This window comes from Rhopalosiphum padi, chromosome 3 (assembly GCF_020882245.1).
Source record: "Rhopalosiphum padi isolate XX-2018 chromosome 3, ASM2088224v1, whole genome shotgun sequence".
Classification (NCBI taxonomy): Eukaryota; Metazoa; Arthropoda; class Insecta; order Hemiptera; family Aphididae; genus Rhopalosiphum; species Rhopalosiphum padi.
The window spans coordinates 24,720,931-24,738,264 of NC_083599.1; the positions used below are offsets into that span (position 1 = coordinate 24,720,931).

The 17,334-nt window shown below is 23.5% G+C and overlaps 1 protein-coding gene across 3 annotated transcripts; it reads left to right on the plus strand.

Moving 5' to 3' along the window:
- Nucleotides 1-1,458: 1,458 nt before the first annotated feature.
- Nucleotides 1,459-16,457, plus strand: LOC132924487 (single-stranded DNA-binding protein 3-like). 3 transcript variants are annotated; one of them, XM_060988840.1, is made up of 15 exons: nucleotides 1,460-2,199; nucleotides 4,164-4,236; nucleotides 4,401-4,462; nucleotides 5,449-5,533; nucleotides 5,615-5,656; nucleotides 5,738-5,824; nucleotides 5,907-6,002; nucleotides 6,088-6,165; nucleotides 6,238-6,283; nucleotides 6,472-6,504; nucleotides 9,116-9,318; nucleotides 11,462-11,500; nucleotides 11,660-11,720; nucleotides 11,789-11,859; nucleotides 11,947-16,457. In XM_060988840.1, exons 1-15 carry the CDS (start codon nucleotides 2,144-2,146, stop codon nucleotides 12,169-12,171), a joined length of 1,257 nt encoding a protein of 418 aa, XP_060844823.1. In that variant the 5' UTR covers nucleotides 1,460-2,143; the 3' UTR covers nucleotides 12,172-16,457. The 3 variants fall into 3 exon arrangements, with proteins under 3 accessions (XP_060844825.1, XP_060844823.1, XP_060844824.1); XM_060988841.1 differs by lacking the exon at nucleotides 6,472-6,504; XM_060988842.1 differs by lacking the exons at nucleotides 11,660-11,720; nucleotides 11,789-11,859 and having other exon boundaries at nucleotides 1,459-2,199.
- The last annotated feature ends 877 nt before the right edge of the window (nucleotides 16,458-17,334 follow it).

The following is a 17,334-nucleotide window of genomic DNA, read 5'->3' on the forward strand; positions in this document are numbered from 1 at the left end:
GTCTAAAAATTGGTCTCTAAAAATGTAATTAAGTCGATTACCGTATTTGTGAGTTATCAGTTTTTCTATAACTTATCAGTTATTATTCGGTGTAAAAATTTGTCCCATCGCATGCCACATGGTTCTTTTTGAATTCAAAAATAATAAAAATATGCCAAAATTTGTAATTGAGTGTCTAGCTATCAGTTATCAATTGGTGTGATACTGTGTCCCGTCCCATGCCCGGTTTATTTTATTTTTTTGAATGAATAAAAAAAAAAAATATAAATACGAAAAATGGTAATTGGGGGTCTAGTTATATCAGCTCTCAAGCTTAACATTCAAAACTTCAAATGATATAAAATATATTCACAGTTAGGTATTAGTATTAATGTAAATAGTAATTACCTAAGTGTTTTTTGTATGTAATGTAAATTATTAAAATGTAAAAATGAAATATATTATATTTAATATTGCTTATTATTTTCACCAGAATTAGATTTTTGTTTCTTATGTACCTAGCCTAGGAAATTTGTCCAATTGTATTGCCCGTAAAACTGTCCAAAAACTGGGAGAATTTTTAAGATACTTAGATTCACCAAATAATATTTAAATTTAATAAAAATTTTAATAATTGTATATAAATATGCATAGGTATGTTTATACTTTATGTCTTTATAATAGTACAAAGTGTCCGCGTTTCGCACTTTTGATGCTCGACCGTATAAAGTGACCTAGAACCCTTTCCATACTCTCATGTCCATTGCCCGCTAGTTGTTACATTTTAACGTTCTCATCTGGTCTATAGGTATTCTATTTAGTTACTGTGAAATATTTTAGTTTTTATGTAATTTTTTTTGTTTATAAGTTAATCTAATTATTGTGTTCACTGTTCAATAAATATATTTGTTAATCGGTAAAATATATTATGATTGGCAATAGATTAGCTTCAATTTGAGAATAACCATATACCTATGTGTAATGTGTAGCCATGTAGGCAATAAATTATATTATTTGGAAACAAGTAGCTATAATAATAAAAATATTTGATTGAAAAATACTATTTGTTACCTATTCAATTATTGCGATAAAATGGAAAAACAATTTTTTTCAACTGGGGATCAATACACGGGTGAATTGTATTTTTATTTTAATAATTTGAGCACTTTGCCGTGTACCGTATTATTTGTACGCTGTAGAAAAAACGATACGCGTCATTTCGGCTGTTTTGATATGACCGTGTAAGTAGTACTAAGTGGGGAACCCGAATCACTGCCCACTGGTGATAATATTTTTGTAATTTATTTTTTTATTGTTTCGTTTTGTGTTTTCTCAGTCATCGGACGCGGTACTCTTACGCGGCGAGCTGCAGTATTGTAGGTGGGACGTACCTTTAGTGAAGGGGTAGGCGATAATAGTAGTGGAAGCGTGTGGTCCGGGTGGTTGGCAACACCGCGGCCATTTATCAATGTTTGATTATTATCATTTTCGGAAAGGACTATCTTGGACGTCGTCTCTACCCGCTGCACCTCGATCGTAGGTAATGCTCTGATATTTTTCTCCGCATCGATTTAATTTTTCGGGGAGGAAAAAGAATATAGTGTTTTTTATTCTTTCAAATAGATTTTATTTGTTTTACTCTTTCCGCGCTCGTTTTATTACATTCAGTCGTCCGTCCATCTGTCCGTTCATTGATAAAAATATAATATAATCACGACCGTAAACGTGTATTTTATTGGAGGTACGTACTCCTTAGATCGAGTGTATGCACTCTGGAGCAAAACAAGTGTCGAAATCGTGCGTGGATAATTAAGTTTGTATCTCTAAACCATCGCGACCATCGAATGTTTTATACCAATCTTGAATTAATTTCGTGAAACGGCTGTTTGAATCGTTTGACTCGTATTTTATCTGACGCACAAAACGAAGACGCGGGACTCGATACGTTCAGTGCTTATTTCCTTTGCCCAGGCGTTGATTTGCAAGTAACTGACCAAGGACAGTATACAAGTATCTAAACGTGCCTGAAAACAACTATTACAATATACACTACAATGACAACAATTGCGCTTTTGTCATTGTCTGTATAGTGTGGCCTATTTTGTTGCTGCCGTAATTGCAGGGTTTGTTTGAAGTCAAAGCTACTAAACAAATTTAAATTGAGATGTATGCAAAAGGAAAGGGCGCAACAGTGCCATCAGATGCTCAGGCTAGAGAAAAGTGAGTCACTATTTTCATTCCAAGTTTAGATTACAATTGGTACATCTATGTACGTAAATATAATATATTGCGTAGTTATTTCATTTGTTTGTTGTGTTATTTTTTTTTTGAAATTTTAAATTTAACTAATTAATATAGTACCTATTATTAGGTGTTAACTCTAGATAACTATAAAATATAAATACAATTCATATAAATAATATTTTTATCGGTTAAGATTTATCTTATGTATTTATAGTTTATTAAGTAGTTAGGTATTAACTATCAAACTTAAAGTACTTATGTAATTTTATTAATTATTATTGTTTTGATTTTTTCTATGACTATTAACAATACTTTACTTTTGAATCACCTATGAGTTATTATTGACTTTATTATAATCTGTATATTTATGAATTAAAATATTATCTTCTCTACTATAATCACACTCCAATACTCCATACTCATATCGTAAATTAATTGATTACAAACTTCATTTATGCTTAAAATAATTACTAGAAATAAACATTTATATATAGCATTGGTCATTGCACTTTTAAAAATGTTGAAAAACTTTGATACTTATTGTTAAAGCTCATTAGTTGTTAATAAAATCTTAAGTTTTGTACTTAAGTAATAAATCACTTTGTATTTTAAATTAATGTATATTATATATTAAGGTTTTGGATTTTAAAACAAATTGATTAGGCAAAGCAAAAACATATGAAACAAAAATAGTATGATTATTTGATCGATCAGTTTGATATAAATACTTGTGTTTTCTAACTATTGAATTTTGTTGTAATGCATGTACAAATTAAGAATTAAAATAAACACTAATTTTAATAATAAATTTACTTAACAGTTAATAGTTAGATAATTGAAAATTAATATTATATGGTTGTGTACTGTACTAACATCATTCTATAAATATAAAACTATATCTATCAATTTTTAATTTATTTACCTAACCTAATGTAAGTAATAAATAAAATGCTATGATTAGTTATTAATAAAAAAAAAATGTTTATTAACGTAATTTTGGTTATTTTAATACAATATTTAATCACTTGTTCTTACTAGTGCAATTTGAGAGGTTGAGCTTTTGCTGATATAACTAATTTTCAATAAAAATATTGTGCATATTTGAAGTATTATTAGAATATTAAGGAATGAATGTTGTTGGTTTTCAAATTTCTGTTTTGAAACTCAAAATTATATATTTTATAATTATATCAATCTAGTAAAACCAATTAAGCTATTTTGGTTAACTGGCATCTCCTTTTTTGTTGATTGAAATTTTTTGAAAGTATGTTAAATAAATAGATTCAAAACTAAACCTTTTCAAATCTAAAATTTGAGTTTAAGGAGACAGCAAGTTTAACTATAAATGCTGAAAAAGGAGTGTGATAGATGTTAAAATATTTACACTATACAGTGAAACTTTCCTTAATAGATATCTTCCAATAGCAAATGGTTTTTTTTTTTTTTGGAAATGGGGTCATTTTCACTACTTTTAATAAAAATCTTTGAATATCGAACACCTATTTTAATTTTAATATAAAAATAATTATAAAAAGATAACAGTAAAATATACTTGCAATAGTATAACGATACAAACTTGTTCAGTGACCAATTTTTTTTACACCAAATTCAATTGTATTTATGTATGTATATGCATTTTTTTTAAAAACATTTTTATGTTTACTTAAATACATATGTATTATTAAAATATTAAAATTATGATATCATTAAAACATTAAATAATAATATTATAATTTAATTTAATCTAATGCATATTTTTTTGCTTTTACAAATTTACTTTTTAAAAATTTAAAAATGTACTTACTCTGAATAGTGGACATCTTTAAATAAGAGTGTTTGCTATTTAGAGGTTTCATTGTTTATTATAAATCTAGTCTTAATTATATATATATAAATTAATAAGAATGATTGGAATAATTTTTGATATTTATTTGTTTTAGGTTAGCATTGTACGTTTATGAGTATTTATTACATATTGGAGCTCAGAAAGCAGCTCAAACATTTTTAAATGAAGTGAGTACTTATTACAATTTATTTTTTCTATATTTATTTCAATATATATGTTTATATTAGGTAGAATATGTTAATTATAGGATGTACTAATTTTTATTATTCATTATAATTTGCCAAATAATAAATTATTTACTAATATTAGCTATTTTTGTTTATTATTTTAGATTAGATGGGAAAAGAATATCACACTTGGCGAACCACCAGGATTTTTGCATTCTTGGTGGTGGTAAGTAATTTAATTGTACAAACTAAGTTTTATTTGTATTTATAAAAATGTCGACTAATTATATCTTTATATGCTTAGAAGAGTTTAGAAATTAATTTTCAGTATTTTTTGTTATTCAAAAACCGTTAAAGTGGGATTTTGATTAAATATTAACAACTTATACAATATGTACACAGATATGCAAAAACAAAGTAGCTGATATACATCATTATTTACAGATATATGAATGATAAGAAGGGAAACTATTCAGTGATAAGACCCTAATTAGTATATGCATATTTGATTTTTTTTCTTTATTTCATGTATAAGATCAAAAAGATTTTAACACTGACATTTTATGATATGTTGAATGTTTGTTGAGCGACAAGCGTATTTATATAGTGTATTTACATGCGATTAATGGGTAGTAGTATAATTAGGAATTTATTGTAAATGTACATTTATCAGTTGGAAATTGTGTATGTACTTTATATATTATATAATTTTTTTTAGTAAATATTTTTTTAGAAATTATAAATAACTAAAAGTAATCATTGTTTTATTTTTTTAAATATTATTTATAATGTTTTATTATAAAAACTCGACTAGCGAAATGCTTTAATTAAAAATTGGTTCAGATTTTCTTAAATTTCCTATTAGGTTTATATCTGTCATAATTTGATAAAACATTGTAAACAATCATTCATTAAATTATTTTAATTCATACATAATTTTATTATCAGATATTAAGTAGTATATTTATTATTAAAATTAAATTATGATGATTAAATTTAGAATTGAAAATTAATTTTGAATATTTATATTTTTTGATTATAATAACTATAAAATTTTATTTAATTTAATTAGCTATTTCCTAAATTCTAGTATACTAATGATTGTTTTAACATTTATTATAGCCTAATGCATACATCGTCAAAACTATTTAATGCTATATACTTTTCACTTTTACAAATTATATTTTTAATAAACTTGATTTATATTTTTAGTGTATTTTGGGATTTATATTGTGCAGCTCCAGAGCGCCGTGATACATGTGAACATTCAAGTGAAGCTAAAGCATTTCATGATTATGTATGCATTTGAATAGTTACAAAAATTATTATACATAGTTATTAGTTATTATAATAATTGTAATTTTTTATTTTTTTATAGGGTTTTGTAAATTCAGGATATGGTGTAAATGGTATTGCACATGTAAGTAATTAAGATCACAAAATGTTTATTTTTATTAACTAATATTAACAAGACAATTAAATAAAATATATTTATTTATAGAATGCTGGACCTTCTCCTAGTCCTTTAGGACAAATGCCTCCAAATGATGGAATGCCAGGAGGTCCAATGCCTGGTGGATTTTTTCCAGTTCGTATATTTTAAAATTATTTATAAATTTTAATAGCAGTCATATAATTAAATAAAAATAATTTCATTGAATACAATTTAGAATGCTTCAATGAGACCATCACCTCCAAGTCATCCTTCAGCACAACAATCTCCTCATTCTCAACCACCGTCACATGGACAAATGTTATCAAATCAGGTTTGTTATTAATTATTTTATTTTAAATATTTAATTGCACAATGTAAAAGTCAAATTTACATGTTGATATTTTATTTTGTATTAGCCTTTTATGGGTCCTCGATATCCAGGTGGTCCAAGGCCTGGAATTCGCATGTCACAATTAGGAAATGATTTTAATTCTGTAAGTTAACAATTATAAAATTATCACTATAAAACATGAGTAACTTTTAAATAATTTATATTTATATTTTAGCCTACAGGTCAACCAATGATGCCTGGGATGGATCCTTTAAGACAAGGTAAACTATTCTATGGTATTGGCATGTTATGTTAAAACATCAAATCTAATGTAAAATCATAATTATTAAACAATAAAAAATATTTGTTGTGTAATTAGGTTATATTTTACTAATTTTTATTAATTAAGAATGAAAGTATAAAATACATAACTAATCAATTATTTGCTTAATAATTTTTTCTCCTGTAGGTGAAGCTGGAGAATATGTTGTAGGTTGGCAAGGTAGGCCAGTATTATTTAAATTTTACTATGCACACTATTTCTTAACTCAAATATTTTGTAGTTTATGTTTTAATAATGATGATAAAATAACACTATTGGTTTTCTTGGAATTTATATTAATTTTTTAAGTCATTTTAAATTAAATATCTTTATTTTTTTATTTTATTTTTGGATTTTTGTATTGGATTCATATTTTAAAGTTATTATTATGATATATTCATTGTTGATTTTTTTTTTTTTTTTAAAAAGCATGGTATAGCAATTTTAATTGTTAAGAGAAATGGCAGTATAAAAATCTAAAAAATGTGAATTATTCCATTTTGTTCTATGGTAATTTTTAATAAGTTTTCATCATAAATACATAAATATAGTTATTAACCACTGCCATTTCCCTTGATACATACTTAATTCAAACTCATAAATTGTGTTTGATGTTGTTAAGTAATTAAAATGTGTGTTTATATTTGGTGAATTATATTTTCAATTAATATAAAAAATGAATAAAAGGATTATAGTTTACTACAAATGTAGCAAAATTCGAATTATTTAGTTAAGAAACTTAAAAATTATTTCCATTATTTTTTTTATTTTATTTGTTGTACTACACGGCTGCTTTTCTACATTTTTATTTTAAATGTTACTTTAAGAAGTATAAAATTTTTGTAAAATCTGATTATTGAATAAATAATTTATTGCTAATAATTATGCTTTGAATATAAATTTTCATTTAATTAAAACAAAAAATATTTAACTAAAAATTGTTTTACTTTAGCAATTTTTTTTTGTTGAAAAGTAAAATTTGATCAACATACGTCTGAATACAAATTTTAAATAAGTGTTAATTTTTTTTTTTTTTTAATTAAATATTTATAAAACAGTATTATTTTGTCAAATTTAAAAAAAAAAAAATCTGTACTTTTAACTTAGATAATATATTTAAACATTGGACTAATTGTTGGATATTGACTATTTTAATAAACAAAAGTGGGTTTAACTAACTGTGAGTTAGGCAAATGGATCAGTTCGTTCTAACTAGTTATAAATATATTATTAAAGTGAATCTAATAAATGTCCACATTAAAAATATCTAAAACCAAGCTATGCAATACCATTAGCAGAGACATAGCCAGAAAGATAGGATCTGAATTCTACAATTTTTTTTATACTTGTATAATTAATAATTAATTATATGTTATAAAAAAATTACTAAATGATTATAATGTATAGGTCATTACAAATTTCATTTTTGTTTAAATTATTAGAATGTTTAATATTACTTACTAACTTTTTTTAGCTTGTCTCCCAAAATAAAACCCTGGCCATATCCTAAGCCTGACTATTAGTGTTATATTAGTGTTAAACAGTTTTAATATACTCTTGATTTAATATTAATTCATTAAAAATATTTCATTGAGTACAATATTATTTTATTAATTTTATAGCTAGTTTACATCTAATATACTAACTAAAACATTTTATTCTGTATAATACAATTTTTGAAAAACATAAAAATTGTCATTTTAATATTACTAAATTATTAAAATGCTTTCACATCATTGAAACACATTAATAAAATACTGTATAATTCATTACTAACATACTTCATAGATGCATTTTTAATTAAATTTCTTGTAATTTAATATGCATTTAAGATTCTTTGCGTAACAATAAATGTTTTGATGAAAAACAACTTTTTTTAGTTAATTTTTTGTTATGGCATTTATCATTATTTTCTCTAAACAAGAAATTTTTCAAAATATTTAGATTTAGTTCACAATATTTATACCACAAATCTAATTATACCTTTTAACAGCACATCGGTATTGACTTTTAAGTTTATAATAGATAACAATATTATATTAAATATTAATTATGTTATAATAATTTATAATTACTATATAATATAAATGTGTTTTTGCCAAAAATTAGTTAACCTATTGTTAGAAAAATAAATTACTAATAACAATATAAATATAATAAAATATTTTTAGTGTTATAGGCCAACGGTATATTTCCACTCATAATAATTTTTCATTAGATACTATGATTCCTTATTGAACTCAAACTTGTTCAATGGCGAAGCATACATTTTAATTGTGGATATTTTATCATCTGATACTTTACCTAGATTTACTCATAAGGTATATACTTTTTGTTACCAGTTGAGTGCCATAATATCTATTATTATTTTTATTAATTCTAAAATAAATAAAATGGTATTTCAATAAATAATTGTTGGAAGTCTTAATTATTAATTATTTATAGTTTGGATTGATACAATTTTTCTAATTCGGTTGCTTAAATTTTTATTTTATTTTATTAAGGTTGTTTTAATTAATTGATATTTATTTGTTAATCTATAATTTCATAATAATGTATTTATTATTTGTTTGTTACAAATTTATTTTAAAGCACATTAAATTAATACATTAAAAATACATATATTGTTTTAATATTCAAGTTATAAGAACTATACTTCAACGTATTATGTTTGTTCATTATATGCACTTCATAATTAGTTGTTGCTTATGTAAATGTAATTTATTATATATTATATATATAAAAAAAATTTACATTTTTCATGTGTTTTTTTTTTTTTTTTAATGAACAGGAGGTATGGGACCAATGAATCCTCGTATGAATCCTCCTCGAGGTCAAAACACTCAAAACATGAGTCCATTAGGATCTTATAGCCCTGGAATGCGTGGACCTCCGCCTAATACAACCTTAGGCCCTGGTGGTGGCGGACCAAACATGCCTTTATCTATGGGTGGACTTGTTGGAAGGCCACAATGGCAACCAAATGCAAATACTGTGAGTTATCTATTCTCATTTTATTCTTTATAATATTATTATATTTAATTTTCATAGATTTGCCGTGATAAAGTTATATAAATACATATCAAGTTTACCAAATAGCACTAGTTAAACTGTTGTTTAATTAACATGTGCATTGTTATTGATTAGCTATTATTGCGTTGAGTTAAATTAAAATGTCGGTGTGGTGCTTTTAATATTGTTTTTTTTTACAGAATTTGAATACAACCTTTTTATTTTCTTTCTTTATTATACTAATGAATTGTGATACTAAAAACTGATTAAAAATGATATTAATAATAATAGGTTAAACTTTTTTCAATATCTGATTCTCTCATACAACATAAAACTGATAACCTGATAAATTTTTGCATAAACTTTGAACTAATATTAAAACCAATACTCTACAACACAAATATTACTATTTAATTTTGTTTATAATTAAATATATACATTTTATATTTATTATTTTTGCTATTTTAGTCTTTAATACATAAATAGTTTTTTAAAGTGAATTATGTAAACTAAATATTAAATAATAACAAATTAAAAATTACATTGATTTTAATGGAACCTTCAAAATAAAGTAACAATCATTTATTAGATATAAAAAGAACTTTAATTTTCACGATTCTAAATTGGAGTCACTTTTGTTTAAAATCAATTATCTTAGTTCTGTAGTATCTGATTAAAACAATAAAATAATAGTCTCAAAAATGAAATCGGTTTCTTTCATAAGAGAATTGAACTATTTGAATCAAAATAAAATGCTAATTTAATAGATGTGTTACTTATCAGTTATTATATATATCTGATAACAGAAAAACTAAAGCTAATAATTTTTTATGTACCATACTTCCCTAATAAAAATAATGATATATTTACAGTGAAACTTCTATATAAAAAAGTCGAATAAGCAACAAAAAAAATGTATTTTTTCAACTTTTTTTAAAATGTAATTATGTATGTATGTATGTATATACTTCTATGTTGAATGTGTTATGTAAAAACAACATTATATATCATTATACAAATTTAATTTTTAGTAAAATAATCAGTGAGTTTTGTTTGTTTATTGTTTTTTTAAATTGTACTTTTTTTTTTGTAAAAAGTTTATAAATCATTATTAATTTTTTTTTTTTTTTAACACCTTCATTGACTTTGTTTAAAATTTAAAATTTATTGGTGATAGATAAACATTTACGTTTTGACATTTTTTTTTGTACGGACGAAGAGAAAATTTGTATGTATACTCGTTTGCATCAATAACAATGAAGGTCATAGTTTTTAAAAATATTTCGTAAAATAGAAGTTCGTTTTATGAAAGTTTCACTGTATTACTAAAGCTAATAAACTTTTTTTTATTTATATTTATTTACATCACCATTTAAGGTTTTGATTAATTTAGCGACTGCTCAAAATCAAACCTGGTAACCCTAAAGACATCTTGCAATAACATACAATATTTTGATGGTTTACATTGTGGAACAACTAATACAATCCCTATACCAGAGTATATAATGAATTAATGAATTATGTACTACATTACCTACTACATACTATATTAACAATTATACTATCTATTAACATATATTAAGCCTTTCATTGTGTCATCTGCTTCAAAGTAACATTTATAGATTCTATTTATCATTTAACTCTAAAATGTATGAAGTTATTATTAATAAATACTATTATAATTGACAAAAAATGATACAATTAATTACTTATCTTTGAATATTGTATCAACGATAAATGATTTTGGTATAGTGTTTTTTGATAATTTCTTGTTTAATTACCAGATGAATCTAATTTATAAAAATATCAGGGTTTTCAAAGCGAAATTGTCGAAAAATTAAAAAAAAAATATTGATATAATTTAAAATATTTAGAAACAAGTTTTAATATTTATTGAATATAAAACTTTAATAATTGACATTGATCGTGATTGAATTAAATTGTGATGGCACATGGCCTCAACAGTAAAAGTTGTAATTTACAAATACAAATATTGTATAGGATTCATTTTTCTCTTAATCAAATGTTTTTGTTAGAATTATAATTCATGAAGTGTAATTCAGTCACCTTAAGAAAAAAAGGAATTCATTGAACTAATTGATATGTTTTATTAATATTTTTTCAGCCAATGAGTTATTCATCATCATCACCAGGAGCGTATGGAGTAAGTTTAAATTTAATATTTTATTTTAAAAATACACAACATAACCTTTTTTTCTAAATTAGATTAATGTGGATACTTATAGTTTTAATAGTTTTAACTGCGATTCAGTAAAAATATTGATAAAGAGAGATTTAGGGTATTAAATAAAATATTATCTAGGGACCCTCGGGATCAGGCGGCCCTCCTGGACCAGGCACACCAATTATGCAAAGTCCTCAAGGTAAAATAAATAAATATAGGTAGTTCATTAAGTTATTTATGATCTTAATTTGAGCAATAATGTTCAAGATTCTTCAAACTCTGGAGGAGAAAGTATGTACACAATGATGAAGCCGGTTACCGGAGGGAATATGCCTGGTGTAAGTTATAAATTAAGAGAATTTTGACAAATATGTATATTTCAAACTCAATTACTGTTTCCTTAAAATATATAAAACTATTTTTAGGATTTTCCAATGAATAATGCATCAGATAGTGGACCATTAGGACCAATGGGTCCTAATACAATGAATTCGGTTTTGAACGGTGAAGGACTAGATGGTATGAAAAATTCACCTGCGCCAGGTGGCCCAGGGACACCGAGAGAAGATAGTGGAAGTGGCATGGGCGATTATAATTTGTCAGGATTTGGAGGAGCAGGAGAAAATGTAATTGGCCTGGATATATATTAGTTTAGGGACGTTGAAGACAATCGATGAACTACATACTGATTAAGGAGTGATGACAATTGTATGGTGACCAAGAAACATAAAGTGGCAAATAATTACAATTGATTATAACTTAAGCTTTTTTTTTTCATTAATGTAGTATTAAAATGCATTTAATTTTTTTTTTTTTGTAACATTCAGTATTGTTCACCATTTTTTTCATCTCACCATCATCGGGTTGTTATTCATCTTTTTTTTGTCAGACTTTTAAATCCACAATTGATAATTTGTCATAAACTGCCTTAAGCGTTTAACAAAAACTATCACTATGAGTTAAAAACTTTGTAGATTCCCAAAAAAATATTAAAGACATGAAATAACTTTTAAATACAGTATAAACTGAATTTATTATATACAGTGTATTGTGCCTGAATTTTAAATTGGTGTTTATAGAGCTTGTGCATATATCTATTTACAAGTATTTGGCATATTATATTTTGATCTGGGTAAATTTTTTTATATTAGTATTATTATTTGTCAGCATAAGTGTTTCTTTAGTTTTCTATTTACACTATTATTTAGTGTATAACTAAATCAAACTCATCCCCAGCTAAAATGTTATGAAAAGGTATGCAGTTTAAAATTATATAATTTATCAATACATTTTCTCATGTTAATTAAGATTCACAGAATAACATTATTGAATGATGTTTATTTTGAATTATTTAATTAAAAATGAAAATAGTAAGCATCAGATAAATTTACTTAATTTCTTTTCTTGTATAGCATTTTAATTTGTATGGTAAAATTAAGGAAGCTGATATAAGTTTTATATAAACAATCTATATAACTTTTCTCTGTTACTATCATTTATTAGTAACAGTTTTATATTAACGACCAAACTTGATATCTATTCTCTAGTTTGAATTATACTATATGATAGTCACGTTTTTAAACTTTGGATAAATAACTACTAATTATGTTATCCCTATTGAGAGGTATACGATATAAAAAATACTATTACTAATTGGTAGATCTGTCATCATTATTCTGTGGTATATTATTTTTTATTCTCAATCTATAAAAATATTTTTCACCTTTCAAATTAAAATTAAAATTACAGTAATGTTGACGACAAATTGTCAACTTAACAAATCAATATATTTATTAGTATTTCAATGATGCAATTAAAATCATTTAGGTTATCAAATTATAACTATTTAGAAAACAATATTTCTTTGAAGTTGTAATTATTAATCTCATATCATATTATTAAGTAAACTATTTCAATATTCTTGTATTGCTGTTTGTGTCCTAGTCGTTTCTGTATTGTAAAACCATAACTGTTGGCACTCCAATAAGGGTACATTATTATATCTTAATGTACCTAACATTTATTTTGATGCGAGATTTAGAATCAGACTGAATCTGCTGCAATAATAACAGAATATTACATCCAATAGTAAAAAATATGATTGTATCTTGAAATTTTAACGTTATAGATTTAAAAGCTCTTGCCATAAAAATCAGTGCAATACGTTTATAATGACATGTTCATTCCTGACACGTTTTTGAAATTTGATGGTTCATAGTCAATAGAGTGTAAATAGTTATATTTAAATCATTATTATGAATATGCTATTATTCAATGTATTATAACAGAATTAATGGATAGTATTTTATAAATATATTTTAGATAAATTTGTTTTAAATCAGAAACAACATAATAATTATGTTATAATCACATCATTATAATAGGAAACTACACCATCTATTTGATAACTATTTCATACATCATAATATTATCTAATGGCTGAAATGCAGTCATTATTTTTCAAAAGCACTAACATTTTGTTTAAAATGATCTTTTATGTTTTTTTGGGATTTCTACTTTTTAAAATAACAATGTTTTTATATAACTATTTCTGTTCAATATTATAAATAAATCTATATATATATTTAAAATTCATGTTTTAATGAATTAAAAATATATATAATAAATGTATTATTTAATTTAATATGACTATGTATCACAAATTATACAGTTTAATGTATTAAACATTAAATCAAATATAAATTCATTTTATTTGTTAATGATTTTGCCATTTAGTTGTAAATTTTTAATACTTGTTTTTAATCAAATATCAATTGAAACTCATTTTTTTCTTAATTAAATCTCGATATATATATAAATATTTTATATTGTTTATTAATTACAAATTACGATAAGTTAAAAATTAAAGCCCAATTCATAATAAATAATTTTTTTAAATAATTATTCAAGTGACTGCATTTGAATGATATATTTTTAATGATTAGTCAAGTATTTAACTATTACACACATGTTATATCATAAAATATTTCAATTCATATTTATCAAAACTTAATTCAAAACTATTGTGGGATTACATATTAATGTAAACCAAACTGAATATAATGATTTACCTATGAAGTCTCTCTTTATTAAATATCATGTGGTATATCATTTTTGTAATTTGTATTTTTGATCATTTGAAGAAAACCGTATTGTTAAGTATTTTTACTGTCTGTGTTTACTTAATATTTCTAAATGATACAAGAAAATCTATTGAAAAATATATACTAAATTATTTCAAATAGTTAACAATTTTAGGTTCCTTACTGTAAATAATACTAAATGGCAAATATTTTATATAATCCATAATCTACAATTTAACTGATATCGATCAGTAATAATTAAAACAGTCCAATAATAATTTAATAAATACCAAGAACTGTGTAAATGTTTTGTTAGAAGTTTTCTTTATTTGCTATAAAGTTTAGCAATATGAAAAGAATTTTAAAAACATTGTAAGATTTACATGTTAAAAATATGTATATATTATATAAATTGATTAGCCAAATTTAATCGATCAATTTAAACTTATAACATAAACCGTAACATTTTTATAAGAACTTCATCTACTATGAATTATTTTTACAAATTTATTATTATTTAAAGGTAAATACCGTCATTTCATATTTAGTTATTATTTTTATAAATATAATGTAACATTTCATCTGAAAATGGCACCTTTTTTTTAAGTATAATATATTAATTATTATTGTTTTTTTTTTTTTTTTTTAATCAAAATGTTATTAAATTTGTATTTATATTGAAATTAATTTGTTTCTCGTCCCAAATACATTCCCTCTAAGGCTTAATGTTTTAATCTAGATTTTATTTAAGTAAACAATGTTGTAAAATTGTACTATTAATTTGTACGTTGTTTTAATTATAATTATTATTATTATTATTATTATTATTATTATTATTATTATTATTTCTATTATACATTTCATAGTTATTTGTTTATCTGTGGTATATATTATAAATAGTTATCTGGAAAGTTTAATGGTATTTTTAGAAATACTTAAGTACAATGTACAAGTATTTTATAATTTTTCCTTTATAAAATCTCAATTTAAATAAAATATATTAATTATTTTTGATTTAAAGTTAAATATAATGCACTATTTATAAAAAAATATAATATGATTTAGAAGTTCAAAATTGTATAAGGTTATATTATAAGTTCTAAGTTGTAATGGCAATATTCTATTAACAATTATATGAATTAACAAAAATTGTTGATTTTTAATAAAATACAAATTGTTAATTACCAAACAGTAAAAAAAGTGACTGTTTATCAATTTCATCTCCATATTATATTTACAAAAATAATATACTTGTATTTAAATTGAGATGAGAAAGTTCACGTGCAATCTTTTTATTTATCAAAAAATACTATTAAACATTTCATCATATTATTTACTATTGTATTATGTTTAAATCAGAACTGTTTGCGATAAATTATTTATAATAATAATGTACTATGTATGCCAAATGTCTCGGAAATATTGGAATACCAATCTAGTGGATAGTTGGTTCTCCTAATATTTTTATTCGGTCCCATCTAATGTTACATCAATCTAGTTACATAGTAGGTAGTCTTAACGGGTTGTGTATTTTGATCGTTTCCTATTCAATTAGTTTTACTGTAATTAATTAGTTATTTATTAGTATAGTTTATAATTTTTATACTACAAGTAGATATAAATTGTTCAACTGGTTTGCACACAAAATATTATGTACTATAGTTAGTCTTAAGTGGAATTATACTTGAGCTAGGTGACTGGGAATTTATGAGTACGAGACATTTCGGTGTATATTGTTAATTAAATATATCTTTAAACATAATTATAATGAGTTCTTTTCTATAATATGTGTTCAACATTAAGTAAAATATCTTCATGTATGATTTATTAATTACAAGTTATACGATTAAGCATTTCGTTTATTTTACATTTATATTAAATTATATACTTATATATATCAACACACACACACACATATATATATATATGTTATAGCATGTATATACTATTGGTGTTAAATTCAGTGTTGTAAATCATTTTATTACCAAATTAAACTACCTGACAGTATGTATTAATTGTTGGTGTTTGTAATATAATACCTAATATAATATGTCAATATGTTTTTTATGGTATGTATTACATTTTGTCAAATTTTAGAACTTTATTAAATTTACCATTTGTTTAATAACAAATCTTTGCAAGATTCTTTGTTCATATATATTTTAGATTCAAAAATTAATGATAATTATTTGCCATAAAATTTAAAAATTGATCTTATAAATCAGATGTTAATCATCTATTACAATCTAATCATCTAATACATTTATTAGTTCGTATAAACAATACGTATAATAAATTCGCACTACAATAAATGTTGGCATCACAAACACAACTAAACGCACATAGGACAATGCATTAGTTATAATACTTCGTTGACGCGATAATATTTCAATGACTGAACGGATAAGATAAGATTTTCATATACAGTATAATAATGTACACATAAGATAACTTGATAATTCAGGTTTTTATTCAGGTATTCCAATTTAATTCTTAATTTAAGATAAAAATAACTAATATCAATGTCATAAAAGTGTCCGTTATTTAGAGTGTCCTGTATTTAGAGGTTTTCCTATACATAAATAGTGAAAATGTTCCCGTACACATGTCCGTTAAGTTAAGGTTTCACTGTATATATAATTAAATTCTACTGCTGACAGTAGTTTATAATATTATAGTTATTATTTTTAATTTATTGAGTGGGTGTTTTTAGTTGCTCCAAATAAATTA